This window comes from Accipiter gentilis, chromosome 31 (genome assembly GCF_929443795.1).
Source record: "Accipiter gentilis chromosome 31, bAccGen1.1, whole genome shotgun sequence".
Lineage (NCBI taxonomy): Eukaryota > Metazoa > Chordata > Aves > Accipitriformes > Accipitridae > Astur > Astur gentilis.
In genome coordinates, this window is record NC_064910.1 from 19,376,961 (window position 1) to 19,395,102 (window position 18,142).

At 40.9% G+C, this 18,142-nt stretch overlaps 1 protein-coding gene across 6 annotated transcripts in view; it reads left to right on the forward strand.

Annotated features, from left to right (window-relative positions):
• Window positions 1–11,682: 11,682 nt before the first annotated feature.
• GLRA2 (glycine receptor alpha 2) overlaps window positions 11,683–18,142 on the forward strand; it is a 134,391-nt gene continuing 127,931 nt past the window's right edge. For 5 of the 6 annotated variants that reach the window (XM_049834167.1, XM_049834168.1, XM_049834170.1 and 2 more), the window contains exons 1-2: window positions 11,683–12,053; window positions 14,234–14,367. In XM_049834167.1, the coding sequence (XP_049690124.1) occupies window positions 11,986–12,053; window positions 14,234–14,367 (202 nt within the window). In that variant the 5' untranslated portion in view covers window positions 11,683–11,985. Of the gene's footprint in view, window positions 12,054–14,233; window positions 14,368–18,142 lie in introns of those variants that run through there. The other variant, XM_049834171.1, reaches the window with a different exon arrangement.

Sequence of the window (18,142 nt, forward strand, 5' to 3'; positions counted from 1 at the left end):
GACCACTTAGGTCCACTAGATAAATAAATCTAAGTTTTTAAAAGTCTGCAAGCAACTTACCTACTTGCTAGCAGGACTTGATAAAGTACATCACACTTTAGTTTGGCCTGAAGCACATTTGATTATCCTTCTGGATTAAACACAGTAGAGAAGAATATTCATTAATTATGTAGTGATTACCATTTATTTTTCTTGGTGATTCTTTTTTTTTTTTATGTTCCAGTTACTTTGTGTTATCCCCACAACTGATACCAGAGGATATCCCCACACTAAAAGATTCCAAATAATCGCACTGACACAAGGAAGACTTCAGCATCCTAGCAAAATTTTCTTAAAAGAGAAAGAACGAATAGACAGTTAACTGAAACACATGAGCTTTTGGTTTAATTCAAAGACACAAATTGCTTTCTCAATACATACTGTGAATTTCCAGTTCCACAGCTCCGAGGCAGTAGCTGTCTGAAGAATACATACCCCTTTGGTTGAGCCTTCCGCATCTCGGAGTGCATGAAGATTCATGTGACGCAGCTGGAATTCACTGTTTGTAACGGCTTAGGTGGGAGATGGTAAGGCAGGCTGGTGCTAACTTGAGTTATCTGAAGATTTTCTAGAAGGCTGTCTTCCGGTGCCCAAAGGTTTCACATGCAAGTGAATTGCAATTCTGAGCTTAAATACTGGGAAAACCGACACATCCATTGTCATGTCCTTCAAGATCTGTTGAAGGAGAGAACAAGATTTGTTTAAGGAGTTCTACGTATGTGGCAGTAAGAACTACACATTTGCTGTGGTGGTGGTATTTCCTCTGCATTTGCAGTAAAAATATTCTTTTTCTTGACTCTGCTCCTAACTAGTTTTTGGTTGGCATCCAAGGCAGCAGAGTTAGAAGTGCCGACAAACTGTTGAAATATCAGATCTGGCAGCCAGGTGCGAGATTTGCCTTGGCTCGCACCAACAGAAAGAGGTTAGAGGATGTAAGATAGTTGCTACCTTTTCCTGGGTGATAACTTGCTGCTTTCTAAGTCTCAGTGAAAACTTCACAGGCTTCAAAGTTTTTCTGCATCCTGTTTTGCCAGTTCAAATTTGGAGGGCATTCTGTACTGTACTGGAACTTTTATTCATGCTATAAGGAGGATTTTCAAAAGAACAAAACCAGGAAATTATCCAGGCTCGGTAATTTTTTTAACGGTGCCTTCTTCTCAGTGTCATTAACAAAACTATAATTCATAGGGTTTGTTTTGTTTTATTCTAAAAATGTTTTTCCATGATTTTAAAGCACTGTACAATTCATATGACTGAGGCACTCAACATTAGACAGAAAATGGCATGTTTTAGCTTGGAAGACCTCAAGTTTAAGAGAAAAGGACAAAACCTGAGAACGCTGGCAGTCCAGGGTCCCTGTGTCTCTAACTGGACCATGGAAATGGTCTAAGTGTACCACTAAGGGTCTGTAGCTATGCTTTGGGTGCTGATTGCTCCTGGATCTATATTTGCTTAAACAAACTTGAAGACTGTCTTTCTGTATTGGTGTCAGTCTTTAGCTTGCTATCAGGATTAATTCCACAATACCACAACTTTAACTAGTGGGTATTTAATATCTTTCTTTCAAAAAATCAGTACTGTTCTTGTCTTGTTCTTGATATCAAAAGCTGCAAGACAATCTTAGTATTTTAAGATTATGTTGTTAGGAAGGCTTTGGGTTTGTTGACTTTTTTCTTTTGTCTCCTGTTTTGATTATTGATTCTTATCAATGATTATTGAAGTAGCAAAAGCTGAACACTCCAATTTTGCTGAAATATATTCCTTTATGAGTAACAGATTCTGGGATGTTATTAGGATACACTACCATCCAGATGATTTTAGAAGAGGCAGTAATTACATAACTATAAAATATAACTGTGGAGATGACTGAAACCTTGGCATAATCAGCCTTTACTGAATTTACTTGAAAACATAGCAGGCTTCTCTTTTTAAGAGCTTTGAAGCAAACCTGTTTAACAAGCTGAATACTTATAATGCCTGAAAGCTCCAATGAAACTCCAATTGACTTTAATTTGGCTCATACTTTGGCAGGAAAGGAGGAAAGCCTGGGAGAATGACCTTTATTATTCCCTAGAGTGTAAACAATTGAGAGATAGATATGAACAGATCCACGTTCTCCATAGGAGCCTTTTTCTCCTCTCAGTACGTACTGTGTAATGAATGTGTAATTCACATTGGTGTCGATAGTAATTATGTACATGCACTGGGAGGGAATGAAATTTTAAATTGGTAACTCTTCATAAAATCTTATTACAACTGTTCTATAGGCCACTGTTCAATGCAGTGAGTTAATAAGCATTAGTCAAATTCCTGTCAGGGCAGTAGCAATAATATAGGTAAAATGTTTAATAGAAACCTGTTGCTTAATTACTTTTGAAAGAGAAAAGGGTTTAGCTAAAAAATATGTTTAGTAATAATTTTTTCTTTATATTATCTCTCTATCACCCAGTGCTGGTTTTGTCAGTGAATACCACTAGATGCGAGAAGATGATTTAAACATTGGATTAATAAAAATTCCATACAAAAAGCAAGGTGGGAGAACACAAACTTGCATGGTTAAGCATTCCAGGCAGGAAATGTATGGGCAATCTTCATTTTACCTCATAATGAATAATACGCTCTGTTATAGCCTTTAATTATATGATCGTATACCACTTCTTGAATAATACAATTTTCTTCAACAAGTTTTAGATACTGGTTTATGCAATTTTTCTAGTGCTATCTATTATTCAGTGTATGCTAGGAAGAATCCAAGAAAGTCTTTTATATAAAATCACATAGCATGCTAATGTTGCTCAAATTTACAAATAAATCATCCTTTCTGGAACACTGTTCATCTTTGGATCTCAGACAGCCTTACAGGTGACTGAGACATAACTCAGCAGCATTTTAACTCCTCTAGGTCCCAGGACCCTGACCCTGCCAGAGCACATATTACTGTCTGTCATGGTTTCAGCCCAGCCGGTGACAAAGCACCACGCAGCCGCCTGCTCACTCCTCTACCCCGGCCATGGTGGGATGAGGAGAAAATGTAAAGAAACACTCGTGGGTCGAGACAAGGACAGGGAGGGATCACTCCCCACTTTTGGGCACGGGCAAGAGACAGGCTCAACTCGGGGAAGAAACAACATCAATTTCATTTACTGCCAATCAAATAAGAACAAGGATACTGAGAAGTCAAACCCAACCTAAGAACACCTTCCCCCCATCCCTCCCTCCTTCCCACCTCAGCCCCACTCCCGGTTCTCTCTCCCTCCTCCCCCCGGCGGCGCAGGGGAACAGGGGCTGGGGTCAGTCCGTCATACCTGGTCTCTGCCGCTCCTTCCTCCTCAGGGGGAGGAGGACTCCTCACACTCTTCCTCCATGAACTTCTCCAAGGTGAGTCCTTTCCCCGGGCTGCAGTCCTTCAGTCCCAGCCTGCTCCAGCGCGGGCTTCCCCACGGAGCGGCGGCCATCTTGGGGGGCCTCCGCTCCCCTCCATGGCTGGGGGGGACAGCCTGCCGCCTCACCGCGGGCTGCGGGGGCATCCCCTCCTGCCTTCCTCCCTGACCTCGGTACCCACAGAGGGGTTCCTCTCCCGTTCCAATCCCCCACTCCCTGCAGGTTTCCCCTCTGAAATCTGCTCTCCCACCGGTGTTTCCACTGTCCCTGAGGGGCTCGGCCTGGGCCAGAGGCGGGTCCGGCTTGGAGCTGGGGGAGCTTCCAGCAGCTCCTCACAGGAGCCGGCCCTGCGGCCCCTACCCTGCTCCCAAAAAAACTGCCACACAAAGCCAGAACATTGCCATAGGCAAACAGATCCTCTAAAGTTAAGAAACAGTCATAGCTCTAATATTGCTAATGACTTAGAGCACACCTTGCGGACGTCTCTATTCATGGAGAAAACTGATTATGAATTTGCATACCAATAACATGTAGCCTGTGAGTCTGGAGTCAACACATGTCCAGGTCTTTCCTCTGCTTTTGAAGTTTAATATACTCCCTATCGCAGGAAGACCCAACTTGTGCCTGCTACCCGGCAGCTGCAGAACTAGCAGTGAGTCACCGGGATGCAGAAACTGAGATCCCTCCCTCTCCATGCTGCACCACAGAAACCGAAGAAGTTGTCAGAGGAGGTAGAAAAAGCATTTTCCCTGCCAGCAGCTAGAACTGTGGAAAAGGTAGGGGGAAAACATTTATGCACCCACATACTCAAATGTTTGCTCTTGATACTCCTCTCTAGTAAACGCTAGAGAAAAAAATAGAAGTCGGAGACACTTCTGTGATGTGGAAAACCACAAACCAAAAACAAATCAGTATTTGCTTTGTGATGTTGATACCTTATTACATACCCCAGTGCGATAGTGACAGCGTGTTGTTCTGTGACCAAAGAACTTTGTAGTGCAAATGCCACAGGTATGTGTCCAAATATCAGCTGGGACAAAGTATTTTCCCCTTTCTATTCTGTTTTTGTGTGGTTAGTTGTTGTTTTTTAACATTTGTTAACAGTATTGGAAACGAGTGTGTGTCTGCCTTTTGGATTTGTTAGGGGATGGCTAGTCCTGCTAAGGTAGAACCAGCACAAGCAGGGCACACATAATTATCTTAATTATCTATATATTGTACTATGATTGTTTTCATCACGCTCTTCACCAGGCATATAAAATTAAAAGATCAGTTTAAAGAAACTCTTGTAATCCATTTATAAATAAATTAAGCTTTACAGCTTTTCTTCAGTCTGCGTACATGATTACACCACTCTGGATCTCAGCATCCTTATGGCTAGATCAGATGCCATGTTGTAAAGCCTATTTAAAAACGTTATTTTGAATAACTTGATAAGCATCAAATGGGGTAAAATATTGTTTTGTTGCAAGCCAGGAAGAATGCATACTCGATTAAATATCAAAGACCAAAATTTACAAAATAATACTGTCAGAACAGAAGCAAGTTCAGCTTACAAGCATTAAGGGAAGACATGATTAAACTGATTACGATGCACAGCATTAGTCATCATTACTATACAGTTCTGCTGTCTGCCAAAGTCTCTAATCTACAGTAGAAGTAAGATCTTCTGTTCATCGTGTTAATATATAACATCTGGAACAAAATAATTACTGCAAATGAAATGGAAAAGTGTCACAATGTTCATGTGTGTGGGTTTATATATATATATATCTCAGAAGCAAGTGTTCACTAGATAAATCACCTTAACATAACAGAACTCTTTGTTAGTCATCCTATCAGACACATTAGATAAATCTTTTGTATAGTTCTTTCTTGCTACTGTCACTGTCAGAACTTTAAAAAGTTGAAATACTAAAGCTGAATGAATGTTGGTCAGACATTGAGTTTGGCTACAAAATACTAAGAAATTAATGGTCTGTTGATTTCCTACAAAAACTTTGTCTCTCATAGCTGTGGTTAGCTCAGATAACATAAACAAAGGAGGTGGGCAAGAGCATATATTTACAATAAATTTATTGAGTACAGGTTCATATACAGCAAACACAAACATAACTTAGATCACATCATTGAGTTTTCTTTTGAGTGGCCCCACTTAGTAATCTCAATTTGCATGTGATCTATTTTGGAGAAATTGTAACTGCTAATGTTTCCATTCAAGTGAGATTAAACCAAAAGTTTTAAACTGTTTTCCTGTAGCAGTGATGACCTAGGGGCGGTGATTCAGAGCCCAGACACATACAAAGGAACAAGAACTTACCTCACAACTCACTCAGCTACACTTTGGGTGTAAGTGTGCACAAGTAAACAAGGTTATTTGCTGTTTGCCCTCTTCCTGGACTCTACACAAAGGCAGGCACTGGATAGCACCCTGTCAACTCACGCCACCTTCTTTGCCTCCTGGCTGTCATCAACGAAAGCAGCGCAGTGGAGAGAGGGAGAAATCCACTGCTGGAATGGGTCTGGAACCACTTCTGGCTACCGGGGTCGCTTCCACTAAGCCAACCAGTATTTCCAAGTAAGGAGGTTCTGATTTCACATGAGGAGACTTAAAAACAACGCACCAGTTTAAAGTTTATGACTGATTTTTTTTTCATCATGAGTAGAGGCTGTCTTTGGTGGAAGGGTCCTCTTTGTATACTTTCTTGAAAGACGTGATATATAATACCTGTTGACTTAAGGAATTTAAGTCATAAATTACACCTTAGTGCTAGGAATGAGTCAGATTCATATCTAAATTGCCAGGAGGCAATATGAGGGATAAGAACAATTTTGCGATGTTTCAGACTACTATTTTTTCTCCCGCTTGGGTATCTGCAAGCCCCTCCGAGTATAAACCACATACTGGGACTGAAGGTCAAGGACTGACTGAGTAGCTCATTTTGGCCTTTCTTCCTCCTACTACTCCACAAGTAGATCTGGACAGGTTGAAGTATATATAACTTTATAATCGTATTTTCCCCTTATTTCCAATGTTATCTTATTCCAAATGCCAGATATTTTCATTTTATTTGTATGAAATGCTCCCCTATTCTTTAATGGCATCACTGGTACCATACCAGGAGTAGAGTGTTATCGATCACCCAAACAGGCCTTGGGGCACAGGAAGATCTTGGGAAAATGAGAAATGTGATGGTAATGCCAAAAACCAATAGCCGAACCCACTTAAGACAACTGGTAAAACTGAACAAAGTCCCTATGTAATGACACTGCAAAACTATCAGACCTTTAATGGGGAACAAATTTTCAAATGAGATTTAGCGTATTCTTTATTTCCTATCTTTGCAGAGTAAAAAAAAATACACTGGGAAATGATAGTATGGGGCACTTCGTAATACAAAGATATATATATCCATATATTATAAATTATTATATATGTAATATATACTATAAATATTCAAACTTTCAGAAAGCAAAAATCAGATATGGGAAGTAAACTCAATACAAAAAAGATACTTACAGTACATAATTCCATTCAAGCTAAATTTACTATGCTCTCTTTCCAGCTGTGCTTATTATTATTTAAAAGGAAAAACTATGTAACAGAGAACCATAAGGACTTTTTTTTTTTTTAAAGTCTGCCGATACTCAGGCAACTAATACGAAAAAAGAAGGATGTGAAAATATTTTCAATATATGCAAAGTGGAGCTGTATTGACAAATGCTTTGTTATATCTGTTAACGTCAGATATAAAAATGTTTGAAATATGTAATTTGTTTTCATATTGGACACCTGAAAAACTAGCTATTGCCTTGTCCTAACACAACTAAGGCTATCACTGTCATTTACTGAAAGACACTTCATACTAACACAGTTCTCAACATTAAAGAGAAACAGCCTTTGTTTACATTTTCCATCCTTTACACAATTCGTTATGGTACAGTTCAAAAACCAGGCCAGCTGGTTTATTATCCTTAGCTCATCATGCAGTCATGTTAGATTACCTTCAGGTTTTTGTTTTGGCTTTTTTACCTTCACTATAATTGGACGTTTTACATAGACTGTACTCTTTATTCATTTATATTTGGCAGTATATTGAAATACACTTGGCATTGTTAACAAACATCCAAAAGCTATGATAATCTGACATACCATTTTGAAAGTTATATTGAATTTTCTCTTTTTATAGACACTAATTGCGTATTTGAAGTGATGGATTTTGTTTCCTCAGAAGCGTGCTTCTGGATCACTTATTTATCATAATTTGAGAAAGTGGTATGACCTTATTTCTTCCATTTCCGAGGTTTCCAAAAATGCATACCCAGTGCAAACAATCATAAATCATGTGCCATCAACTAACTGTTATAAAACCATTTACATGGAAACAGGGTGATTCTGTCCTATTTTCTGCCCAGTAGTTAGTGCTTAAGAAACTCAGGTGGAATAGAGAAACGACTGAATTAGTTCCTACTTGAAACAATGTACCACATTTAGTAAGATTATTAAGCTTTGGTATATGCCTGGGGAACCGCAGGAATGTGTCATTTAACCTCCTCACTGGAAGAACAGCATTTGCCTCTCACCTTCCTTCACATCCCCGTTGTTTTAGTACAAGCCTCCCCACCCCACCCTGGGTGGGAGTCCTTGACTCCCTTTCATTTGCCACACTGCTGCTGTCAGAAATGTGTTGTGGGAGATAACGAATGAGTGACACTGGAGAGAATCACCTCCGTGCAACTCGACGTACACAGCTCATCCAGAAACCGCTGCACACCAGTGGTTGTACGTCTTGTAGCTCTGGCTCCTGCAGAGGAAGGGGACACCAGGTAGCGCCACGTACCTCCAGGCGTAGTGCTCCCAAATGGTTCCCCTTGGTCTGCAGAGCTGTGACTCATCCCTCACCATCGGGTGTGCATTTTATAGACGCCATTTAATTGTGGATGAATGACAGCGTAGCGATTTACAGTACTCAAACCAGCTATAAACAACTTTTTTTTTTCTTCTTTTAATGGGAGGAGGATGAGGAGAGGCTGTGTTGCAAGACTGACTGAAAGCAAGAACTTTTTTTCATGCAGGTGTTAATTCATGGAAAAGTGGTGAAAGATGCACTGAAATCTGCTCCCCCTGCTCCCCAGTGCAGATGGGAGCTTGACCTGGAACCCTCTGATTAGAGAAAATGGTTGCTTTGAGCCCTCAGAATTTCAAGAAGAGAGCTATTCGAGTGACTGTTGCTGTTACTTAAGTTAGTATCAGTAACACACTATATTCAACCCTTCATAATTAAATTTGGTTTGGCCCTTCCATGTAACCACCATGCTGAGGAACATGGCACTGAAGCCTCTGGGCATTTAGAGGTGTAAGGAAAGATGGAGTAAATACTCAAGATTTTCATTATTACACCTCTCACCATGCTTTTACAACCCCCACACCAATTAAGGTCAGATTATTTTGAAGAACTTCCTGCAACTTTTATTTAGTTTAGGGATATAGTTAATTAGCATTTCAAATAGCCGTGAACCGCAGAAAATGGTCGCCAGCAGCCAAAGCTTGGAAAGCAGACTTTCAAGTAGGTTTTCTCTTGTTAGAAAACTTAGGGAAATGTTCAGTTACTTTCTTCCACCAAAAAAGGTAAGGAACATTTATAGGTCTTTAAAAGCACCTGATGTCACAAAAGCCATGTTAACAGCTTCATTGGAAAGACACCTGCCACATTCCGTGATTTCTGCATTAGGAACTCTGCAAGCAGTCCTGAGATTCCCCACACTTTGAAGCAGGTGGCAGTGTAGGTTAAAGAGACACAGATTTTTCCTGCAGCTGATAGAAATTGTCGCTTTCCAATTTCTCCATTTATCTTAAACCAAGGTAACAATATATAGCAGTTATTGGGTTCCTATCTAGATGGGAACAGGCACAAATTTTGAACAGTATGTATTTGTTGACTCAAAACTATTCCATTATTTCCAGATGCAGCTTTGTGAGCTTTATTTCTGAGAACGAGACACTGCAGTAAGAGACGTAACACAACCTCTCTTCTTTAATATATTAGTAGGAGGACCTGCCTTCTCAATAGGTTAGAAGATGTTACAGTGCAGTGATTCAGCATCAACCCCCAATGTCTACTGGTAAACATTGATAGTTTTAATAAAAACAAATTCTCTGGCCTTTCTTCTGCTGGACCTTCATTTATGCTACAGACACAGACTTGGCAGGCAAGGCAATAAGGGATTTAACTTACGTTTGCATGTTTGGACTGCTTTTTCAGTTATTTCAATCTTTTGTTCATAAGGTGTTGCATTATCTAGAAATTGCGCCTATGAATAGCTAGTCAGGTAGATTTTTTTCAGGTATGTCCTACAGTATTAAACTAAAATAAACAAAATGCAACAACAGAGTTTCATTTAATGAACAGCAAGTGGCTTTGATCTCCTGCTAACACGGAAACAGAACAACTCCTTTTCAGAAGCAGTTTCTGAAGATGACTACAAACATGGTGAGAGTATCTGTCACGAAGTGGTAAGTTTACTTGGAGATAGGAGAAATGTGCGTGTGTGCAAATAGTTTTGTGGAAGCGAAGCGCTGTTCAGGTGGACTGGTTCTGTGGCAGGAGAATACAGCTGGACCTGAAACTGAAGAAAACCCAGTAATTTGTTTATTTGGGGAGTGCAGGATGGGTAAAAAAGACAACTTCTTTGCAGGAATTGGTTTCCAGATTATTGAAACGGATTTGATTCTGTTCTACACAAAATTTAGGATTATCCAATGGGAACCAACTGAACTGGTGGGGAAGCACCCAGCTTCTCCTCAGGGTACAGGACACACAGAGAGTAACCAGTGGTGGAAGGGAGAGAAAACCGTGGTGGTAGCAGAGGAACAAGCATTTTATATTCCCTGAACATCGTGAGATCACATTCCCCAGCTGCCCATTTAAACCCATGTTACCAAAATGCTTTAAGGGTTGTAGCGCGTTGAGCAGAGTTTTCGTCAGTCACCATATGTGCTTCAGAGAGGCAAGTTACTCGCTTCCTCCTCTTGAACGACGTGACTCCTCAGTGGCATCTCGGGTTTAACGCGAGGACTTGTAACTGAGCGGTTGAAGTTGTGGGAAGCGTCGGGGGAAGGACACGGGACTGGGGCTCTGGAGAACGGCAAAGCTGGGCTTCACCCCTGCTCTGCCACCGGCCATCTGGGGGGTCTCGGGTAATTACATTCCCGGTGTCAACCCCCCACGAATACAAAGAGCAGCATCTCCTCCCAACGTGTCTGGAGCTGGAAACATCTCCCTCCCGGTAAGCTGCCTGTCGTCTTCTTCTTCTCTGCACCATGGAGAAGAGAGATAAAACCAGCTGGAAGTGGAAAGGGGGAAACCTTCTCCCTTCGCTTTCCCCACAAACTCCCCGCAGACCGCCCTGTGCTCTTCCTCCTCCTCCTCCTCCTCCTCCTCCTCCTCCTCCTCCTCCTCCTCCTCCTCCCACCCACTCGTGCCCTGGCGGGGCAGCTCCTGTGGCGGGGGCCGTCCTTCTCCGCACTCACCCCTCAGTCCCGGGGGTGCACGGGCTCCTTTCCCCCCCTCTCGCCACCAAGGAAAGGCACGTCTCCCCCCCACCCCCCCCCCCGCCTCGCCACGGACACCCGTGGGAAGGCTCCACCTCCCTGAGGGGCGCGACACGGCGTCCTCCTGCCACCCCACCGACGGCCACCGCACGCACGGACACCCCCACGCAGACACTCCCCCCCCCCCCGCCACCTCCCAAAAAACACCACGCAGAAACACCCGACCCCCCCCCCCCTCCCCCGGGCGCGCACACGCGGGTCCGGACGCGCGCACTCCCCCCGCCCCGGGCGGCCGCCGCCAGGCGCATGCGCAGTGTGGGGCGCGGAGCTGTCCGAGTGCTGAATTCGCGGCGCCGCCGCGCTCCCGCCCGCCTCGCTCCAGCCGGGAGCCGGGGATCCCCGCGGCCCCCGCCCGCCCGTCCGTCCCTCCGTCCGTCCGTCCGTCCGTCCTTCCCTCCAGCCCTCCCTCTTTCCCTCCCCGGCAGCGCCGACGCCTCCCTGCCCAAAGAGGGGAAAAGCAGACCGACCCAGTAGCCCCGCCACCGCTCATAAATACTAATTTTCAAAAGCGAGAGGGGAATAAAACATACCGGCAACAGAACTGCTCTCAGCGCTGTTCCCTTTTGCCTGATGAGCCTCGCGTAGTTGGGTTTCCTCTTCTTTTCCTTTCCTTTTTTTCTTTCTTTCTCTCTCTTTTTTTTTTTTTTTTTTTTTTTTTTTTCCTCCCTTTCCATCACCAAAAGCGAGGCGGGGGAACGACCGGGTCTGATGCTTTGTCTTTTTTGTGCTGGCTGCTGGAGATGAGCCTAGGCTTGACCTGACCATGATTCCAAGGACTGGCACTTCTTTTTTCCCCCCAGTTTGTAGTGATCCAGACCTTCTCTTCCTGATTGTCAAGAAAATTAAAATATCGCTGAATTTGGGAATCTAGGCAGCACCAGCTCACTTTTTCCCTGCATCTCTCTGGAATCATTTCTGGGATATTTTCCAAATCATCACAGAAAGCAGGAGGAATGAACCGGCAGCTAGTGAAAATTTTGACAACCTTGTTTGCGTTTTTCTTAGAGACAAACCACTTCAGGTAGGTGATACTACTCTATGTGATGGGTTTTGTCAAAAGGCTGTGGAAATCATAACTATAAAGATACTACGTCACATTAACCTAGTTTGTTTGCTATATTTGAGAGTACTTCATGTTCATTCTATATAGGCTATCCCTTTTACACTCAGAGACTCGTTGCTTGGTAACAAACACACACACAAAAAAATTCTCAAGTTTGGGTGATCTATTTTCCATTTCTCTGATTCAAAGACATGGTTTTTTTCACTGAGTATCGATATAGCTAAAAACATTTTCTCCAGTTTTTCTTCCAAAATGCAAATTCTCTGCTCCCACCAGAGGCTGTTTAGGAAGTTGCTTGGGTTCCCTCCTCTTCAAGCTTTGGAAATGATTGAACCAGTTTTGCCAGGGATGTACTTATTTGAAATTAGAGAACCAGCCCTCTGATTTTGGAAAAACCCTGGATCGGACCAGTGTTGTGCTCACTTAAAGTACCAGTACATATGACTGTTGTTTCTAAAATTTTTTTAATGTTTCATGAGCTTTTGCTTCAGCTGTTGACTTTTTGCGGTACAAAGCAAACAGGTCAGTCTTATTAACCAAAACACCGTTTTAGCTGAGATTCATTATTATACTGTATGCTGCTGTGTATATACATGTACACACATAAAGTGTTTTTATATGAGTAATGAGGTATATATACAGTGACAGAGTGAAATAATGTTTATATTTGTGGGTCTGGGATCATCACACAACTCATAATTAGTGGGCTCTGAATGAAAACAGAAGTAATTTGTATAGGAACATCCCAAATAAGTGCACTGTATTAATTTTTCATCTTTTATTATCTTACCTGACTGTTTTTAGTATTTAAGTGGGGAATGTCATCTATTATGTATTAAAAATTAAAGATATTTTGTAATGGCACCGTGTCATTGACAAAAGCAAAAAGAAGCAACCGCCCCCTGTAAATGGAACCTGAAAAAACGCGGGGAATCACACCACAAGAATTTACTATCACCTTGCCTTTTAACAGTTCCGGTGCTTTTGTGAAGGAATAAAGGGTTTGATATTTGCTTCTCATTTCAGATGCTCACACATATATCTAATTTGTTTATACTTGCGTATAGATGCACCAACACACCCCCCCCCCCCCCCCCCCCAAACACTCCTGAAACTGAGTGGTTCCCTTTGGGCAAATATATAAACAGAGAGTGGTTAAGAAGACAGTCATGGAATTACTTTTAATATAGCTCAAAGATTATGTTGAAACATAGATACAATGAAATTGGTTATTTAAGAATCAAGATAATGCTTTATGATGAAATCCGTGCCTCTAGACACCAAATTCGACCATTTCATTCTAGTTTCTTTTTCCCTAGGGAACAACCACAGGGAACTCCTAAATTGTCTTTCTCTGCAATATATAATGTGCTTGCAATACGTAATATGCCATGTACACAGCATTTTGGATGCCTGATAGGGTACCAGAAGTTTGCTCTTAAATCCTGAAAACAGAGATGTGTTCCCAGAGCTTGCATATAAATACCAGCTGGTGATAATACTGATAAATTTTATTACTCAATTTATCATTGGTAAAAAACCCCTAAGATCAGATGTGACTGACTCTGGAACCTTTTTTGCCATGTTGGGGAAGAATCCAGACATTCACTAGCATGATTTAAATCTTTGTTGGGTAGCATCTGTAACAAACATTTTTTTGCATCTTCATCCTTCCCAACATTAACAAAACCAACATTTTTCAGTGTTGCTTGGTGAGTGTTGCCAGCTATTGTTTGGAAGTTTAAGACCACCTTAAACCAGCGTTAACATATAGTTTTAGCAGCATACATGCAATTAAAGTAATGATATGAAATAGGATATCAAATTCCCTGTAAGATTGCTCTACACATTAAGATGAAGAGTAAACTGAAGCTTCTAAAGTCTTAAAGCTGTAATAAATTTCTTTTTAAAGCTGAGATTTCTTTCTGAAATAGCAAATTGTGTCCATGCATACTACCTTAAGCTCATTTTTTCCTAGAATAAAGTTTTCAGTTGAAAAATAGACTATATTGTTCTATAAAAATATTAATTGCTACATTCACTTAATTGAGATAATTTTATTTAGTGCTATAATTTCTCCATGACTTGAATACAATACAAGCTAAATATTAGCTAATGGTGGCTAATAATTTATTTAGGACGACTTTCTGTAAAGAACATGATTCAAGATCTGGAAAATCCCCCTCACAGACCCTGTCTCCTTCAGATTTTTTGGACAAATTGATGGGAAGGACATCGGGGTATGATGCTAGAATCAGACCAAATTTTAAAGGTAAGTTTTTTTAAGACTTGTGATTAATTAATAGATTATGTTTTGGACAAATTATGGGTTTGAGGGTTTTACCTCTGGGTTCTGATTCTCTTTTCAATAACTTCAGTTTTCCTGTGTGATAATGTCATGGAGATCAGTTGATCCATGGGGAGGACTAGCAGAGCTTCAGAGTTTGATTCTGAAGACCTTACTAATTCCACATAGCAAATAGGACTCCAGGTTCCACACTAAAAGCAACTGAGATGACTTGTTCCTGACATTTTTAAGCCATGAAGACAATATCTTTACCACTTCCATGCTGAGCTGTTGTCTTCTTTATAGCAGTGTCTGAAGAAAAGGTCTATGCTTTTATTCAGCTTGAAGAAAGTAAAACCTTCTTCCCCAAAGCAGAGAGATAGGACTCAAGGTATGCACACAGCAGATTTTATCCTGCGAATGATGGTAAGAACCAATTTCTCAGGATCCCTACAAAATATAAAAACCACATTCTGTTCATCACTTCCATGACTCCCCCCTTTCCTTCCATAATTTGAACTGAGTTGTGGAGAGTCACCACCACAATTCCAGCACACAGAAGGCTGTGGGCTGGAGGTTTCTTTTGCAACCATTACTATTCACAGTGAGTTTTCCTTGCTGTAGTCCTGTAAATCCCTATGGAAGTGAGCACAGAATGTCTTGTGGCTTTGAATGAAAGGAGTTGGGAGAGAAGTTTCATTGCAAATACTTAGCATTTCTGGAGAGCCCTATAATTCCACCAAAACTGTCTCTTCTATGCCAGTTTAAAGCTCAGAAGGTTACTTTACTTTGAAAACTGATAAAATGCTTCCTTCTTTAACAAATCTGATGCCAACGTACTTTTGCACTCATATCTATCAGCTTTGGTCACTGAAATGCATGTTTTCCTGTATTGAGCCCTGTTAGCAGTGCTGTGAAAGTTGAGAATGACGGGAAAAACAATCGTTCCTTAGCCACGTGTGCAAATTACAAAATTTGGAACAAAGTGCCTTTTTTTGACTGCTTCCTATGCCCAAGTGAGGAGGAAACTAGTACAGCTTTCAGATCCAAAGGTTTGACAAGTCAAAAAAACCCTCTAGTCAGGGAAGTCTTAAGTTTTAATTTCAGTAGTTTTCAAAATGCTTATTGAGTTCCTAAACTGGAGTCGACATTAGCTTGTAGTAAGTGATACGTAGGGTCTCACATTCTTTTGGTGCATTTGTATGAGTATCAGTGAAGTTTCAGAGAATGCCTGAACTGAGCAAGGTAGCAACTGTTAAGAAGTTATTCCTGCCCTTTTATATGGGAGGGACACCAAAAGAAGAATTCTGCTTCATCTCTTGTAGCTCACATAAAACCAGGAACAGCAGCAGTCTCTGTACATAGGACAACTTAAAGACAGCTCTTTACTGCTCCCCAGTATGTGTCTAAAACCGTTTTGTGAAAAACACAGGAGGAGAAAGATTCACAGCTTTGCTCCCCTGATGTTCAAGCGGGTAGAGCAGGGATGGTGTGCACGACGTGGTGTGGTGCATGCTGAGCTGTTTGACAGGCACTGCTCACCTCCAAGTCCCATGGTCTGTGTTCCTGAAGCGAAGCTGCTGCCTGATGACACCTATGAACCCTTAATGGCAAAGAATCTGTCATTTCTTATTTTTGATTTTTTTTTATTAAGTCACTTTCCAGGGCAGGATGGTACTTTGCAGCAGTTTTTTTGTAACTTCCCTTCTCTGAGCTCGCCCAGAGCTCTCAGTCTTCTGGTGAGGGGTATGAAAGGTTTTCTTGTTCTTTGCTATGTTCCTTTGAAGGGTATTTTGTATCTCAGAGTTCAGAACTAGAAAGTTAAGTCATGCAGTCTTGAACTTCACATTGCCAGTCAAAACCTTGTCAGCTGGTAACCATTTTTATTAGTCAATATGGTGCACGCCCATGTTCTAGTTGCATAATTTTTCCTTTTAAAGAATAAGAAGTACAGCTGTAAAGAGGTCAAAATAGATTTATCTTGCACAGATAGTATAAAGATATTTTTTGTACTGAGTCTTTATTGTGACCATAATACAAATTGTTTCAGTTTCTAACATCCATTAATCTCTTTGCGATCATTTTTGGGATATGGGCTATTGTACAATATTGATATTCTAAATCATATAAATGGATGAATATATGAGATGTTGAATGATTACCGAATTTATGACACTTTTTGTATTTTACGGCAAGAACTTCTAAGCATAAAAGAGGTCTGCAGGAGTGATGGTTTAAACTAGGGATCTGCTATCTGGCTTTGCATGCAGTCTGGCATTAACATTTGTTCCCTATGTTTCACAAAGTTGTTGTGGATCTAGTTGTGCCGCTACTCATGCATTTGTCTAGCTTTTTCTGCTTTAAACCAGTTACATAGCTTTCTCCCAGTCCAGTATAGGCATTTTCAAGTGTCAGAAGTCTGATTTCATGGAAAGGCAACTGAGTAAAACCCATTTATCTTATACCACTGATTATAGAATAATTAAATATACTTTTATGACTAGTCTGAATTACTGGAAAACAGCAGCTACTTGATTAATTTGTGGAATAAAGGGTATGTATTCTAAAGAGAGAGGAAAATGCTACTTACTGGAACAAGGTGGTTTATCCAGATAAAGCATTTCATCATTAGTTACTGCTTTTCTCTAAATTGCTCTCGTGAATTAGAAAATTCAGGAAGATAGTGGGAGAGCAACAGGTGAATATATAAATGTTTAGACATCAACACAGGTTTTGGGGGTTTGATTTTTTTTTCACAGCATTACTATATACTGAAGGATCCTTTCTTTTTTTTTTTTTTGTATATTTCTGTCTTACACAATCACTTGAAAGCAGAGGAGCAGATTTCTGGTTCTTCTTGACACACCAAGTGATCGGATACAAAATGACCAGAGCACTGAGAGGGATTGTCCCCATGATGAACAGCCAGAGACAAGTGCCGGAGTGACAGCTCTTAAAATTGCCTTTCTTTAATCACTGTCTGTCAGATACTTAATGCATACTTTTTCATCTTATACTTATCTTGGATTGAATTTGAATAGGCTAATAATTTGTGTAAGGACACAGAGGGGAATACTTTTAAATGTAAATATGAAGACTGCAATCTAATACTAATTGAAGTCCCTGAGAGTCTTTCTGTTGACAGCAAACATACACTCGTGGTCCTATAAGCTGACTTGCTGTTTCTTCTTCAGTTATAACGTCAGTTGAGCATGGTTTCTCTAAAATACTAAAAAGTGAAACCTGCATGATGTACTTGTTACCCAATGAATATTCATGTTCTATTTTTTAATGGTAAAAACCACCAACCACCACCAATCAGAGTGATGTCTTTACTTTCTCCACTGCTCACTTTGCTTTCCTCAGCAAAACTAGAAATAGCAGCGTAGGGCACCTGTGTTATAACACTAGCCAAGAATGTGCTTTCTCACTCGTAGAAGCCAGGGATGGTGAAGTGGTGTCTTAGATTAGCGTATATTCGGCTCAGGCTACCTCAAGAGCACTGTGTGCAATACCATGATACAAGGGATCAATCTACAGCTTAATCACAACATGAGACGTGGAGCTAATGGAAAGTCAGCTTGAATTTAGATTTTCCTAGCAGGTGTTGACCTTCAGAGGTTACTAAATTATTTCCACTTTTTAACACCTTCATCTTCTAAAATGACTTAAAGTCTAAACATAAGCTAGAAATTATGAGATAGAGAAAACTATTTATATATTGACACTACTATGTCCTTTACACCAAATACTTTAAGTA